At 62.6% G+C, this 13,806-nt stretch overlaps 5 protein-coding genes across 5 annotated transcripts; 2 read left to right on the top strand and 3 right to left on the bottom strand.

Annotated features, from left to right (window-relative positions):
* Window positions 1-89: 89 nt before the first annotated feature.
* RHTO_05551 (diphthamide biosynthesis protein 3) lies at window positions 90-666 on the top strand (the record flags this gene model as incomplete). Its single annotated transcript, XM_016419212.1, has 5 exons — window positions 90-102; window positions 218-264; window positions 340-387; window positions 460-534; window positions 601-666. The coding sequence occupies 5 exons, from the start codon at window positions 90-92 to the stop codon at window positions 664-666; spliced, it is 249 nt and encodes an 82-aa protein (XP_016269923.1).
* A 380-nt stretch (window positions 667-1,046) lies between these two features.
* Window positions 1,047-2,334, bottom strand: RHTO_05552 (uncharacterized protein; the record flags this gene model as incomplete). Its single annotated transcript, XM_016419213.1, has 5 exons — window positions 1,047-1,630; window positions 1,705-1,808; window positions 1,900-1,909; window positions 1,983-2,128; window positions 2,183-2,334. The coding sequence occupies 5 exons, from the start codon at window positions 2,332-2,334 to the stop codon at window positions 1,047-1,049; spliced, it is 996 nt and encodes a 331-aa protein (XP_016269924.1).
* Window positions 2,335-3,032: 698 nt separating this feature from the next.
* On the bottom strand, window positions 3,033-7,902 carry RHTO_05553 (pleckstrin-like domain-containing protein; the record flags this gene model as incomplete). Its single annotated transcript, XM_016419214.1, has 6 exons — window positions 3,033-3,431; window positions 3,489-3,710; window positions 3,765-3,887; window positions 3,946-4,058; window positions 4,120-7,354; window positions 7,414-7,902. The coding sequence occupies 6 exons, from the start codon at window positions 7,900-7,902 to the stop codon at window positions 3,033-3,035; spliced, it is 4,581 nt and encodes a 1,526-aa protein (XP_016269925.1).
* A 518-nt stretch (window positions 7,903-8,420) lies between these two features.
* Window positions 8,421-10,506, bottom strand: RHTO_05554 (metal homeostatis protein bsd2; the record flags this gene model as incomplete). Its single annotated transcript, XM_016419215.1, has 6 exons — window positions 8,421-8,490; window positions 8,552-8,598; window positions 8,681-9,049; window positions 9,112-9,200; window positions 9,281-9,449; window positions 9,541-10,506. 6 exons carry the CDS (start codon window positions 10,504-10,506, stop codon window positions 8,421-8,423), a joined length of 1,710 nt encoding a protein of 569 aa, XP_016269926.1.
* A 145-nt stretch (window positions 10,507-10,651) lies between these two features.
* RHTO_05555 (carotenoid ester lipase precursor) lies at window positions 10,652-13,541 on the top strand (the record flags this gene model as incomplete). The annotated part of the gene is made up of 11 exons (XM_016419216.1): window positions 10,652-11,277; window positions 11,392-11,462; window positions 11,543-11,645; window positions 11,710-11,978; window positions 12,043-12,070; window positions 12,173-12,394; window positions 12,458-12,663; window positions 12,729-13,004; window positions 13,084-13,180; window positions 13,289-13,326; window positions 13,405-13,541. 11 exons carry the CDS (start codon window positions 10,652-10,654, stop codon window positions 13,539-13,541), a joined length of 2,073 nt encoding a protein of 690 aa, XP_016269927.1.
* Window positions 13,542-13,806: the final 265 nt, after the last annotated feature.

The following is a 13,806-nucleotide window of genomic DNA, read 5'->3' on the forward strand; positions in this document are numbered from 1 at the left end:
GTGCTGTAAGCGTGCAAGCCAGCAATGGATGCCTTGATAAGGGCAGGACGCAATGCATGTAGTCTCCTCGTCTCACTCGCACACCGCGGATGGTCTCGTACTGTGCGTGCAGAGCCTCATTGAACTGATGCAGCACCCCTGGACGCAGCCGAACCGCTTCCAAGCGCTGTCGCTGACTCCCGCCGCCTCCCAACCCCGCCGCTCTCTCCGACCGCAGACGACGAGCTCGAGATCGAGGACTTTGCCTGGGACGAAGCCAAAAAAGTGTGTGGCACCCGTCAGCTTCCTGCGCGTTTCCATCCGAGCTGACCAAGCGGTGTTGTCGCCGCTCTCTCGCAGGTCTTCCACTACCCCTGCCCGTGCGGTGACAGGTTCGAGATCTCGAGGGTGCGTCGCTTGCGGTCCATCGAGTAGCACGGGTGGGATGAGAAGAGCTGACACGACCGCTCCATTCTGCAGGCGCAGTTGGCGCGGGGAGAAGAGGTGGCGACTTGCCCAAGTTGCAGCTTGCTGGTGCGGGTAGTGTACGATATGGTGCGTTTCGGGACAGCCTAGCGTCTCCTACGGCTGACGAGTGAGCTGACCCGCGTTGCGTTTTAGATGGACTACGAAGACTACGACGAGGAGGAGGAACAGCAGGCGGAGTCGGTCATTCCTGTCCTCTGAGCGGGCGGAAGACCCTTCTCCCGTCTATACTCCGGACCAGACGAGCTTCACAGAATGCTTGGTGGTCGGAGGCTCGTCGTTCGGGCGCCTGCCGGGCCAAGAACCGGCCACCCAGTCTGTTCGTTGCTTCTCCTCTCGCTTCTGCGGTCGCGCACGATTGCTGACGGGTTGCTTCACAGTTCGTCGTTCTCGCCATTGTAGCACTACCATCGCATCAACTTCGCATCGCAACTTTCGCTCGTTCTGCCTCTACCCGACTTTCGGGGATCTCTCGCCGTCATCCAGACACACTTCCAGCGCGTTCCGCATGGCTAAGACTCCTTGATTACGATCTACTGTCGCTCGATACGGGTATAAGGTTTTCCTCCGAGCTCATCCACTCACGGCGGCAACCCCAGTCCACCCAACACGACCTTCCCTCTCTGCTTCGCCGGCCTTCCCTCGCTCGCCTGCTCCACCGCCGTTCCCTCGCCGCTGCTTGCTAACACCGTCGGTCCACCGCTATACGACTTGCTCCGCCTATGTCCGCCCAGTCCGCGTCGTAGGAAGCCGATCAGGCCTGAGCCTCGTCCGAATGTGCTCGTCTTGTCTGCGGTGTAGCTCGCCATCGACGAAGCTGGTCGTGGGAGTGTTTCGCCACTGGAAGGAGCGGGTGCTTGGCCGAGTCCTGCTGGTTCGGCGCTTGGCTTCGTCTCGCCGCTGCTGAGCCACAGGCCGCTGCTACTCCTCCGACCTTCTCTCGCTGCGGCAGCTCGCTCAACCGTTCGCCTGGGGGAGACGAACGAGGTAGGTGACGGCCGAGCTGGGTACGGAACCGCAGAGAACGAGGCAAAGTCCGCCTCTTCCACTCGTCCGTCGACTTCCGCAGGCTGGATCCACGATGCGGATGTTGAAGGACGAGGGGTTGACGTGGCTTCAGCGACGAAGGGCGGAGTAGGGATGCGCGTGGTCGGAGACGGCGTCTCTGGAGCGAGGAAGGGAGAGGCGGAGACGGAGCGGGTGTGCGCGCGGCTGAAGGTGCTTCTTGGGGTTGCGTACGGAAAGGAGGGATTGTTGAGAGGGTCCGGATGCCCTTGAGGAGCGTCGGGTGAGCTGGAGGCGTAAGGACGAAGGTGCGAAGGAGAGCTTCGCAAGTCGGGATCCTGCTCAGCGTACGTAGTCAGTCTTTGCGAAGCCTGAGTCGATCTCTGCGTCTTTAACACGTCCTGCTGCATTCGATGCCGCTCGACGCACCTGAACCGGTCTATTCGCAGCATTGTCGGCAGCTCTTGCACCCTCCCCTTCTCCTCGAGAAGTCGCAGCTGCCCATCCTGCACCAAGCACCATGTTCATCGACTCGGTCCTGACTCTCCGCTCCTTCAAGACCATCTCGCCTTCCCAGTCGAGCGCCTCTCCGACTGCCGAGAGGAACGACTCTTTCTTCGCTAGACGCTTGACGAGGCCGGGGAACTCGAGAAAGCAGCTGCAAGGTTCTGATGTGAGTCGGGACGCGGAGCAACGAAGAGCCAGGACGCACCCGACGAAAGCCCGCCGCTTCGCCTCGTCCTCGACTATCTTCCCCTGGAGGAACAGTCTTTCGAGGTCGTCCACCAGGTCCTGCACCATCTCCCGCCTCCTGCCTCGTTCGCGAAAGCTTCGGGCCGTCAGTTTGTTGAGTGCAGAAGCCATCGCCAACCTGGGTGTGTCGAATCAGCGAATTCGTCCAAAAGAGAGAAACGCTGGAATGCGCACTTCGTTCGCTGCTCGTCACCCCATCGTGTCCTGCACCAGGCAGCACCCTCTTCAAATACCCTACGCTCAATTGGCCCAGCTTCTCGCTCAAACTCGGCGGCAGCTTGATGCGTGAGGGAAAGAGCGAGCGTCTCGGCTGCCTCGCGCGAGTACAGCGGTACACCTCGCACAGACAGCCAGTTGCGCAGCCTGCAGAGGTAGCAAACGTCAAGCTGGCAACGACGGAACGCAGACAACAACAGCAGGCGACGCGCCTGGCTTCGTGTGTCGCCCAATCTGTCGCCCAACTCCCCGACAAGAGCGGGAGCTGCAGGCCCTCCAACGACTCGTCCATGGGCACAAGCACCTTCGGTGGGAGCACAACGTCGAGTTTCAGGAGAGGAGAGGAACGCGGTAATGCCGAGGAGCGAGTGAAACGCGCGAGAGGAGCGCGATAGACAGGAGGCGAGGAAGAGGTGTGTGCTCGACGGCAAACATCGAGGACGGCGACTTGGAGCATTTGAATGACGTTACAGCGATGCGTATTGACCAGACGAGGCGCGCTGAGGCAGCCATAAGACGGAGAAAGAGAGACAACAAGTTGAAACACGAAAGAACCCCCCGAACTCCTCGTCCCTCATGCTGCAATCCGCCTCCTACCGCGACAAGTCGACGAGCGGCGTCTTGGTCTGCTTCGCCGCCTTCTCCGTCGTCTTCAGCCATTCCTGCCGCTCGTCGTCAGCCATGTTCGCCCACTTGCGCGAGTCCGGCTTGACGACCGACTTGTTCCGCTGGAGCGCTTGCTGCGCAAGCGAGGGGTCGGCAGAGGGAATGGGGAGTGTGTTGGAACGTTGCGAGAGAATCGGCGGGGCTGGGCGGGAAGACGGGTTGCGGGAGAGCGCGCCGCCTTGAGAGTTTGCACTGGCAGATAGAGGTGGTGAGGAGCTCGGGACGGCGTTGGCTAGAAGAGGAGCGGACGAGGAAGGCGAAGAAGATGTGGAAATGCCGGAGACTGTGCCAAGGACGGCTTGCTCACGCTGGCGGGCAAACGTGTTCTGCGAACGAGAGGTCAGCGCGGACGCCCATGGGCGGAAGAAGTGACCGGTACGCACTCCCGCCTCGAGGATCGTCTTGACCCAGCTTGCCGCCTCTTCCGGCGTCTTCGTCGAGAGGAAGTGGCACCATTCGGACGCTTCCTCGAAGTGCGCGCGAGTCAACCGCGACTTGAGCGCAAAGACGTAGGGCTTCGGTGCCTTCAGTCGCTCGGCCGCTTGCGAGGACACAAGGAAGACGTTGAAGCTCGCGAGCTGGCAGAGAATGGTCGAGTCCTTGCCCTGCTCGGGGAGCCGTCAGCCGTGCTCGAGAATGAGGAGGCGACATAGACGCACCTTCTCCGACTTTGAGTAGGTGATCGTCCCGTCCTTGAGCTCGAGCGTCCGCTTCGACCACTTGCCCTTCTTGACCTCGAGCTGGATCTGGCCAGACTTCGGCACCGGCGGGTGGATGCGAGCCTAGCGTATGAGCTGAAGTCAGTCGTACGGTCGTGACGACAAGAATGACTCTGCTCACATGTGCGGACAAGACGGGCCACATGGTCGTTCGGCGGAAGAGGAGGGCGTTCGACTCCTGATCCCACGACTTGAGAACGTCGCTGACGAGTTCGTACTCCCGAATCGGCCGTTCTGTAGCAGTCGAGGCCATCAGCGAGACGCCAGAGAGTCCGGGCAATGCAGGCGGACTCACCAAGGCCAGTCGAGCGCCAGCTTTCCCACAGCGCCCAGCCTCCCTCGCTCGCATCGGTCGCCGTCGTCTTGCTGAGCGCACCTTTGGCCTTGCCGAGCGACACCACCTCTCCAGCGAGCGTCTTGTCCGAGATGGCAACCTTGAGATACTTGGCGAAAGACGCGTCGAGGTAGATGCGGTGCTCGACAGGCGGCGCCGACGAGACCGTCGCTGACCGTGATCGGCCAGCCAGCGTCGACGCTCGGGAGAGCGCAGGCGAAGCGGACGTCGTGGACGACTCGCTGACTTTGCGCTTCATCGTCGGGACTTGCGAGTCAGGATGAAGACTAGGCCGCCGACCGAGGACAGGCGTGCCCGCTGGCGACGACGAGGGCGAGTCGGAGGCCTTGCGATGGACGCTTGGTCGGCGGTCGAAGGCCGAAGTAGACGAGGGAAGGGCAGAAGTCGAAGGAACGGGAGGCGGACGGAACGAAGGAACGGGCGAAGGGCTGACGAGGGTTGGAGAGCGAAGAGGCGGCGCGGTGACAGCGAGCGTCTCGATGGCAGGCATCGCCGGGCTCTGCGTCGTTGCTGGCGACTTTGACCGCTGCCGTGCAGTCGCGAGCCGCGAGTCCGACCGCTTGGGCCTAGGAAGCGGTTGTTGGACGAGTTCGGGCGAGTCGATGGTGAGCGAGGAATCGGCCACCATAGGGTCAAGTGGCGACGAGGGTGAGCGCGTCATGCCAAAGGAGCCGGCCTTGCGGAGGATCGAAGCGTCGGTCTGCGGGAGCAGCGAGTCGTGGCCGGCCGACTGGAGCGTCGCAACCGACGAGCCCGAGTGAACAGGCGAGAGTGACGGGCGCATCTGCAGGGGCTGCGTCGCCGCGGTCGGTCGATTTTTCTGCGAAGCAACCATCGCGGCCGTCTTCTCCAGCTCGAACGGATCCTCCGGCTTCGCAGCAGCCTTGAGCAGCGCCGTCGCCTGCCTGGCCTGCTGCTTCGCCTCAAGTTCCTTCGCCTCTCGCGCCTTCCGTTCACCCCGACTCTTCTTGGCCGCCGTAAGCCTTAGGCTCTTCTGCGCAGTCAGAGCGGCAGGATTTGCGCCAAGTGGCTGGTCATCATCCTCGTCGCTGGTGACCGAATCAGACCCGTAGTCGTCGTCACTCATCTCTGAGCCCGTCGACGGGCTGGTGGTTGCAGCATGCGGGGCGGAGAGGTGGACGGGGAAGGCGATGATCTCCTCCGGAGCGATCGGCGCCATCAGTTGTTGGTGCGAGAGCGGCTGCGCATTCAGAACGTCGGCGATGCTAGGCGAGGTCGGTCGAGAGTCGGCTCCGCCAGGAGACGTCGAACGGGTCGAGCGCGAGTCGGCCGGCGCCACGAGCCGTTCCCGCGCCAGCTTCGTCGGCGGGAAGATGGACGTTGAGCGAAGGGGGACGTCGATGAAGCCCATTAGCGAGACAGGTCGGTCGGCGGTCTCTGCTGACGAGTGAGCCGAACTGGCAGGTGAAGGCGGAACGAGGAACGGGAACTGCGTCTGCGTCGGGGGAGCCGAGAAGCAGGACGTCGGCATCGGTTGTGGGAGGGGCTTGTCGAGCACATAGCGAGACGCAGTCGGCAGGGAGGAGACGGACGAGGCGGCGAAGGAGGAGTAGAGCGGCGAGGATGTGCTGGGTGGAAGCGCTTCGGAAAAGATGGACGACGGCGGGACCGACGACGGCGTGCTTGGCTCGAGAGTCGGAACGGGCGATGCTTGGGCCGACTCAATCGTCGCGAGCCGTGCGAGACCAAGGCCGGCATTCGCCTTCGCGACGTCAACCGCAGGCGGGCGAGACTTGGTCGGCGTCGAGCTCTTCGCGACGGGCACGGGCGGATGACCGGGTCCGCCGCGCGGCTGGTTGAAATAGGTCGAGAGGCGCTTCTTGAGCCGCGAGGTGCCCTCGTCCTTCGCAGGGACAGCCGGCGCCGAGTTGTCGGTCGTCGATGCGCCGAACAGCTTCGACAGCCGAGGCGAGGACGCAGAGCGCTTCGGCAGCTTGGCGTTCTGCGCCTGCGTGGGCTGAAGAACCGGTCGAGAGATCGTCGGCATCGCAGGGACGTTCTCCTTGTCCTTCTCGCCACCAATCCGCGAGCGAAGAAGCGACGCGAGCGCCGCCTCGCTCTTGCGCTTGACGAGCCTGGGTCCCGACTCCTGCTTCGCCGATGCGCCGTTCGTGTTGGTCGCAGTCGAGTCGCGCAAGACGGCTTCGCTCTTCTTCTTTCGCAGCAGGCCGAGCGACGAGAACCGCTTGAGGGTCTTGAAGCCGGTAGTCGAGGGCGAAGCAGGGGTGGTTGACCGGACGATGGGCGCAGACATTGGCGGCTCGGGCAACTCGTCCTTGAGGACCTCCATCTCGTCGACAGGCGACTGGACGAACTCCTCAGCAGTCATCACGACCTGCGACGAGGATGGCGCCCATTCCGCCGTTCCCGTTTCGTCAAGCGCTGCGGTGAGGTTCTCAACGGACAGCGAGTCGAGTCGACTTGGCGCGCGCGAGGTGACGGGCGATTTGCCATGCGGGAGAGACGACGAGCGCGTCGCATACCGAGTCGTTGGCGAGGCGCTTGGCGCAAAGGGTGAGGCGAGAGCGGGGTGAGCGGAGCCCATGTTGGCGAGGAGAGGGTCGATCGGGGCGGGGAGGGAGCGGGAGATGGTATTCGGAGGCGATTGGGCGAACCAAGGGATCGTGCTGGTCAACTCGGCGGGGAAAGCCTCGTGCGACTCGGCTCCCTTGTCGTGCATGCCGTACGACGTGTTGGCGGCCGAGCTGGCAAGAGTCGACGAGGATGCGTCGAACGACTTGCTGGAAATGGTGGACGAGTCGGAGATGGTGGACGAGCGAGAGCGCGAGCTTTGCTGCGAGAGGACGGGTGAGACGAAGTTGTCGGTTCCGGCGCTCGAAAACAAGCCGAGGCCCTGAATGCTGCCGCGCTGACCGAGCTGAGCGAGGCGCTGGAACATCAGCTCGTCCGAAGTGTTGGCCTCGTCGTAGCTGGACTGCTGCTGCGAGAGCGCCGGAGGGAAGGGGAACGCCATGAGGTCGCTTGAGCGCTTTCGCTGGTTGTCGGCAAGGTCGGCAAGGTCGAAAGACGAGTTGATATCGCCAATCGAGGGGAACTCGGCAATGTCGAAGGCGTCCTCGGATGAGGCGTTCGTCGAGATGGACGCGAGCGAGTTCATCGACGCGTCTGCCGTCAAGCGATTCGTCGTGATGACCTGTCGGCGTACAAGTCAGGATACGCGGGGGGAGAAGAAGCGAGGGAAGGGAAATGTACAGGCAGCCGGACCGTCTTGTCCTCCTCGCTTACAGCTCGTCCAACTCCACTAAACCCGAACGACTCGATCTCGGCCATGCTCGAGTCGAGCAGTGCCAGCGAGTCCCGCAACGCTGTGTCAACCCTGCCCTTCTGCTCCCGTCTTATCTCGCCTACGTAGTCCAGCTCCTCGACAACATCGTCCGTCTCGCCGGTCTCGCCTAGCATTTCCTCAATTCCGTTCATCCGTCCAGGAGGCAAAACCTGCGCCGGCACGAGTTCTGTCGGCTCAGCAGGGAGACCAACAGTCGGAAAGTCCGGTGTCGAAGGGCTGAGGACGACTGCGGGAGACTGAGGAGGGAGCTCGTCGCTTGCTGTCGGTGTAGGCGCACGACTGGACGAGGCGAAGGCAAGAGAAAGGGGAGGGCGTGAGCGGGTGCTTGGCGTTGTTGAGGGATTCGAGGTCGAGATGGCCGACGAGGGGGCGTCGGTGCCCTGTGAGGGATTCATACGGAGGTGTGTGGTACTGCTGACTACACGTTGCCCGCCCCGATGCGCTGTTCAGGCTGTATGTGCGGAGAATGAGTGACGGACTGATGAGGCTGGGAGAGGAGCGAAGAAGGGCGGGGACGGACGTTCGTTTGCTGCGCAGTCGTGACAGGAGTCCAGTTGAGCCGTACGCAGTCTCTCGAGCGGTCTGAGCGGGTGTGAGAGAGGAGACAGAGGTCGAAGCGGAGTGCCAAACAACAGCGCGTGAAGTCGCGTCGCGAGGATCAGGCGGAGTGCGAGTGGGCAAAGGGTCACCGGCGCTGATCTCGTGTGCGCTGGAATGTTTGGGAGATATGCAGCCCGTACAGGTTCAAGCCGAACCCGGGCGAGCTCGCTTGAGGGCCTTCGCAACGACCTCCTCCTCCTCGTCAATCTCGTCGTAGAGTGAAGAAGCGAGTAGTGGCACAGCCCTGCGCGATGGCAATGCACGGGGGACAATAAGAAGACGGGCAAGTACTGGAAACAACAACGTAAATGGATCAAGAAACAGCGACCATGTTCTCGGCGTCGGCGCCAGGTCCTTGCCCTCGTCGCATCGCGCGGGCGTAGCTGCAGGGTGTCGAGAAGTCAGCGTGCTGAAGGTCGCTTCGGAAACCGTCTCATGACGCACCGGACTGCGCGCCAGTAGGCAAGACAGCTTCCAATGAGCAGAAAGGACTGCGAGGCGGCGGCGATGTCGGGCATCAGCGAATTGTACTGAAGGCGCGCACGGCATCGCCAATCGAGAGCTCCCACTCACCCCGACAGTGACCAACGCAAACGCAAACCACTCATTCGCCGCCTCGTTCATCCTCCCCATCTCCTCAACCGACAACCCATCACCCTGCAAGCTCGGCATCCCCAGACCCGTCGGCGTAGCCTGCGGATCACTCGCATCAAGCACGTTGCCCAACGCGTCCGTCACTTGCGTCGGCAGGCTGCCGAATACTCCGGAGGCGGTCGCGGTGGCAGACTCGACGGGCGTGTCGTCAAAGCCGCCCCACCAGGTCCAACGTTGAGAGTCGAGATCGGAGGGGCCGGCGGAACCGTTCAGACCGGTTTCGTCGCCGGGAGAAGAGGGGTCGAGGGGGAAGTCGGAGGCGTGGTCGGTGCGCTGCCTGATGTAGAACTGCGGGAGTGTCGGTTTCGTCAGCTCGAGAGAAGCGAAAGAGCGAAGGGAGCGCGACGTACGCCGAGCTGGATGAGGGTGATGCCGAGTCCGGCGCGAGAGCCATTCTTGGCAGCGTGCGTGGTGTGGAGGATGTAGGTGAGGAGGAAGCCTGCGTCCCAAAGAAGCACGTCAACCTCTGCACGCATGCCAAAGCTGAGGGACGCGTAGGCAGATCCCGCTCGGACGCACCGACAAACTGGAAGGACATGGACACGAGCAGGTTCCACGCAAAGCTGAAGAGGTTGCCGACGGGCAGACCGTCGACGCAGATGTCGTCTGCACTGAAAGGTCCGCCGGGTGTAATGACGGTCGTCTCCCAGTACGCGGGCGAAGGGTCGAGTTGCGCTGCTTCGTAGGGCTGAGCGAAGGATGAACCGACAGGCCAGTGTCAATGTCAGTGGACGTGCGATAGGCGAGAAAACAACCACAGCTGAGGAACTCGGACGAACCGGCAGCACCTCGTTCTTGTCCGGCCCCTCGCCAACGACGTCCAATCCTTGCGGGTTATCCGGCTTCGCGGCCAAGTTCGCAAAGACGCCGTCGTTGCTCTGCCCGCCACCGAATACTCGTCCTGCTGTCGCACCGGAAGCTGAAGGCGGGGCGAATTGAGGTGGTCGTACGGGAAGAGGGAGGAGGGGGTTGCGAGTCTGGGCGTGCGGAGGAGGGTATGTCGACGGTCGGGACGCCGCGGGTGCATCGGTGTCGGTCTCGTCCGACTCGTCTTGCGAGAAGAGCAAGCCGTGCGACTCGCCCGCCGCGTTCGAGGCGTCGTTCGACCCGCTCGTCTGACCGCGCAAGCGAGCAACAAGTCCTCGCCAGCCACCCACTGATCCCGCCTGGCCCGCCGAAGCACCGTTCCCAGCTTCGGATTGTCCGTAACCTCGTCCTGGCCAATCCTCGCCGTCCGACTGGCTGTAGTCGCCCCTCATGACGGACGGCCTCGTCCTGAGCGGGATGCTGGGCGCTCCACCCGCAACACCCGCCGGCGCGCCGTTTCCCGGTCTGAGCGGCTCAGACTGTGGCTCAAAGTCGTATCCGCCTGGCAAGCTGTGCGTCTGGGAGAACGAGCGCCGGGGAGAGGATGCCGAGGCGGAAGCGGCGGGAGGGGTGGCGGAGGAGGACGAGAGCGGGTCTGTCGAATACGGCTGGTCGAAGGAGTAGCCCTCGTGGCTTTGCTGTGTTCCTCCACTGCTTCCGCCGGGCCTCACGAGCGAGTGTGAGCCTGTGTCACCGTCCTCGTCGTCCGAGGGTGCGTCAAAGGCATCAAAGTCGGGATGGGCGGCGGGAGACGAGTAGCTCGCGCGGTCGAGCGAGTGTTGCTGTCCCAGCCTGAACAGCGCGGCCATCCCAACGAGAGCGTTGACGGGAGTGTGAGAGCTCGAGAGGCGAACTCGCTGGTTGACAACGAGCACCATCCTCGCTGTGCTCTGTGTGACGCTGTGACTACGTGGATGCTGCTAGATCGCCGCTAGACACGCTACGATGCGACTGCCCGCCTTTCTCCGCCCCGCCGCGGGCCATCTCCCCCTGCACTCCTCGAACCGTTCTGCGTCGCGACCGATGCACGTCTTGGGCGACAGCGACGACGAGGAGGGCGCAGTGGACGCGTATGGCAGACGGGACCGCGACGAGGCGACCATTCCGCTCACCTCGCTCGACCCAGACGACCCGGACTCGCCTTCGTACCCTCCCTCGTCCTCCTCGAAACGCCTCTCGTCCCGCTCCTCTTCTCCCTTGTCCCGCCTGCCGACTCGAAGAATCCTGGCAATTCTTGTCGTCGTCGTTGGACTGTACAAACTCGCACGCCACGCCTACGCCGCAGACTACGGCCGCCTACAATCGAAACTCGACGAGTACTCGGCGCGGTACAACCCCTGGCATCCTCAGCCGGTTCCCATCGAATGGGTCAACATGGAGCCTGTCGCATCAGTGAAGGGGCGGAGATTTCGCGCACATAGGGAGCGGGAAGACGACCGGTATTGGGGATGGAAGGCTCTTCCGTATGCGCAGCCGCCGCTGAGAGAGCGGAGGTTCCGAGTGGCGTTGCCATTGGAGGAGGCAAAGGGCGAGGAGACGCGGGAAAAGGTCATGGACAAGTGGGACGAGGGTTGTGTGCGGCCGCGACCACGGGAGGACAGGATGGACGGCGAGCATGAGCACTTTGACGGCCACGAGGACTGTCTGAAGTGAGTCAGCGCTTTACTTCGGATCAACGTCTCTGCGCCGAGACGCTAAGAGCGTTGTCAAGGCGGCTGCTGGCTTTCCTCGACGTCAGTTGCTGACCGCTTCTCCCCCTACAGGATCAACGTCTTCTCCCCGGTTCAGCGGCCGAATAACACGCTGCTACCTGTGATGTTGTGGATCCACGGAGGTGCGTCCAGCTCTCGACTGCGGCTCTGAATGCCTTCCCTCGTCTCAATCACTGACGCGAGCACCGTCCTGGCCGAACAGGCGGCTTCGTCGGCGGAAGCTCGGGTGAGGAGAAGTACAACCCGCGAGGGCTGATGCACCGGGCCATCGACATGGACCAGCCCTTCGTCTTTGCCAGCATCAAGTACGTTCCGTTCGATCGCCCATCGAACACCTTTCGACGATTCCTGACGTTCATACACTACTAGCTACCGCCTCGGCGCACTCGGCTTGACCGCCTCACCTCCCGAACCCGGTCCTCCGCCAGTCGCGCCTCACATTCCCGTCCAAGCCCCGACCGACCTCGACCTGAACGTCGCCTTCAAAGACCAGCTTCAAGCGCTTCGGTGGATCCACGAGCACATTGAGCAGTTTGGAGGTGACAGGGACAAGGTCGTCATGGTGGGACACTCGGCGGGAGCGATGAGCGTCGGCTTGCATCTGCTGTACAGCGGGAACATGGGATTGTTCCGAGGAGGTGCGTCGAGTCGGCTTTACACGCTCGATTGCTCATGGTAGCTAAACATCGCCGTCTTGGTCAGCCTTCATGCTGTCCGGCGCGCCTACCTCGTGAGCGGACATTCTCGCTCATTCTTGTCCCGATCTGCCGCCTTGACGGGCGAAAGAAGTCTTTAGTCGCTTTGTACTCGGCTAACCAGCGCTCATTCGCAGCTTCCCCGTCCCCTGGCCTCACGATGCCTCCGCCCGCACTCTCCACCCTCTCCCCGGTCCCGCGCAATGCCCCTCACCGATCCAGCGCGAACACGGCCCACCTCGGAACGACGACCTCCTCGCCTGCTTGCGGAAGCTGCCGATCGAGAAGCTCTACCAGGCGACACGGACTTTGACGGACGACTCGCCTAGCAATGCGTGGTTCCCGTACTATCCCGTCCTGTGCGTTTTGCGTTTCCTTCGCGCGATCGCTGGACAGCTACCTGACCGCTTCACCGTATATAGCGAGGGAGAGTGGGGAACGGGCGAGGGCATGCACGACGCTGCTCGCGGATCTGGCGGCTGGCTCAATGTCCGCCCGAGCGAGCGCATCAACCGCGGCGACTACAACAAGGTTCCGGTCGTTCTTGGATCCGTGCTGGACGAGGGCACGCGGTTTGTGCATCCGAAGATTGGCGAGGGTGTTGAGGAGTTCTTGGAGGTTGTCAAGGGTGCGTTCCGCTTGCCTGCCTCATACGCCTGCGCGAATCCCGCTGACACTCACAGCACTACACAGACGTCTTCGACTTCACCTACGGCGCCGTGGAGGACATCCTTGAGCCAATCCTCAACTGGTACCCCGCCGACCCATCCTTCGGTAGTCCCTTCCAGACCGGCAACGAGACGTTCGGGCTCTCACGCACGTACAAGCGACTCTCGGCTTTCCTCGGCGACATCCTTTTCCAGGCGCCGCGGAGACATCTTCTGCGCGAGACGCCTAAAGATTTCGGCGAGGACAGCTGGAACTACCTGTACCTCGAGCCGCGCGAGGGCGCTGAGCCGCGACTAGGCAGTGCGTCCTTCGTCCTCGCTCTTGAGCCCCAACGCGAGGCTGTATCGAAAAGAAGCTGATTTGAATTCGCTCTTCGCAGTCCAGCACGGTGCAGACTTGCCCGCTTGGTTCGGCAATCCCGAAGGAGACGACGAGCCGATGGTGCAGCTGTCGTGGGAGATGACCGGCTACCTCATGTGCGTTTCGCTTTCCTAGCTGTGCGAGGATCCTCGCATCACGTTGCTCACGCTGATGTCTACACTCGCCGCCCCTCTCCCGCCGACTCACTCTTTCGCGCACCACAGCAACTTTGTCAACCGTCTCAATCCAAACGGAGCAGGTCGTACGTCTTCCGTCCTTTCCTCAACCTGAGCGACCTGCGCTAACGCTGAAACCGCTTTCTCTTTCCGCTCTGTCGCAGTCCCTCGCTGGCCCCAGTACGGCATGGACCGCCACACCCTCCAGTTCGCACGAAGCAACACCACCATCGTCAGCGACAGCGAGCGTCTCGAGACTCTCCGCTTCCTGAACATCAACAACCCGATCTTCGCTCGCTGAGCGCGACTCAACGGTGGATCCGCTCGAAGCGGGTCAACGACTGCGACCTGTCGTATTGAGGAAGGGGGCGTTGAGGAAGGCAAGACGGCAGAGCGGCGGGCGGTTCAGCATTCCTTGCATCCGGCTGTGCGCGCCTCGGAGAGGAGAACGAGCGCCGGCCGGCTTCCTCTTTGGGCTTTCTGTAGAAGTTTATCAGTTCGTCTCCATTGTGTCGTTTGCATTCTAGACGGTCCTCGCCTCGTGCGCACCAGCACAGGGTTCGCTT

The sequence above is a fragment of the Rhodotorula toruloides genome (genome assembly GCF_000320785.1).
Source record: "Rhodotorula toruloides NP11 unplaced genomic scaffold Scaffold34, whole genome shotgun sequence".
In the NCBI taxonomy this organism is placed as follows: domain Eukaryota; kingdom Fungi; phylum Basidiomycota; class Microbotryomycetes; order Sporidiobolales; family Sporidiobolaceae; genus Rhodotorula; species Rhodotorula toruloides.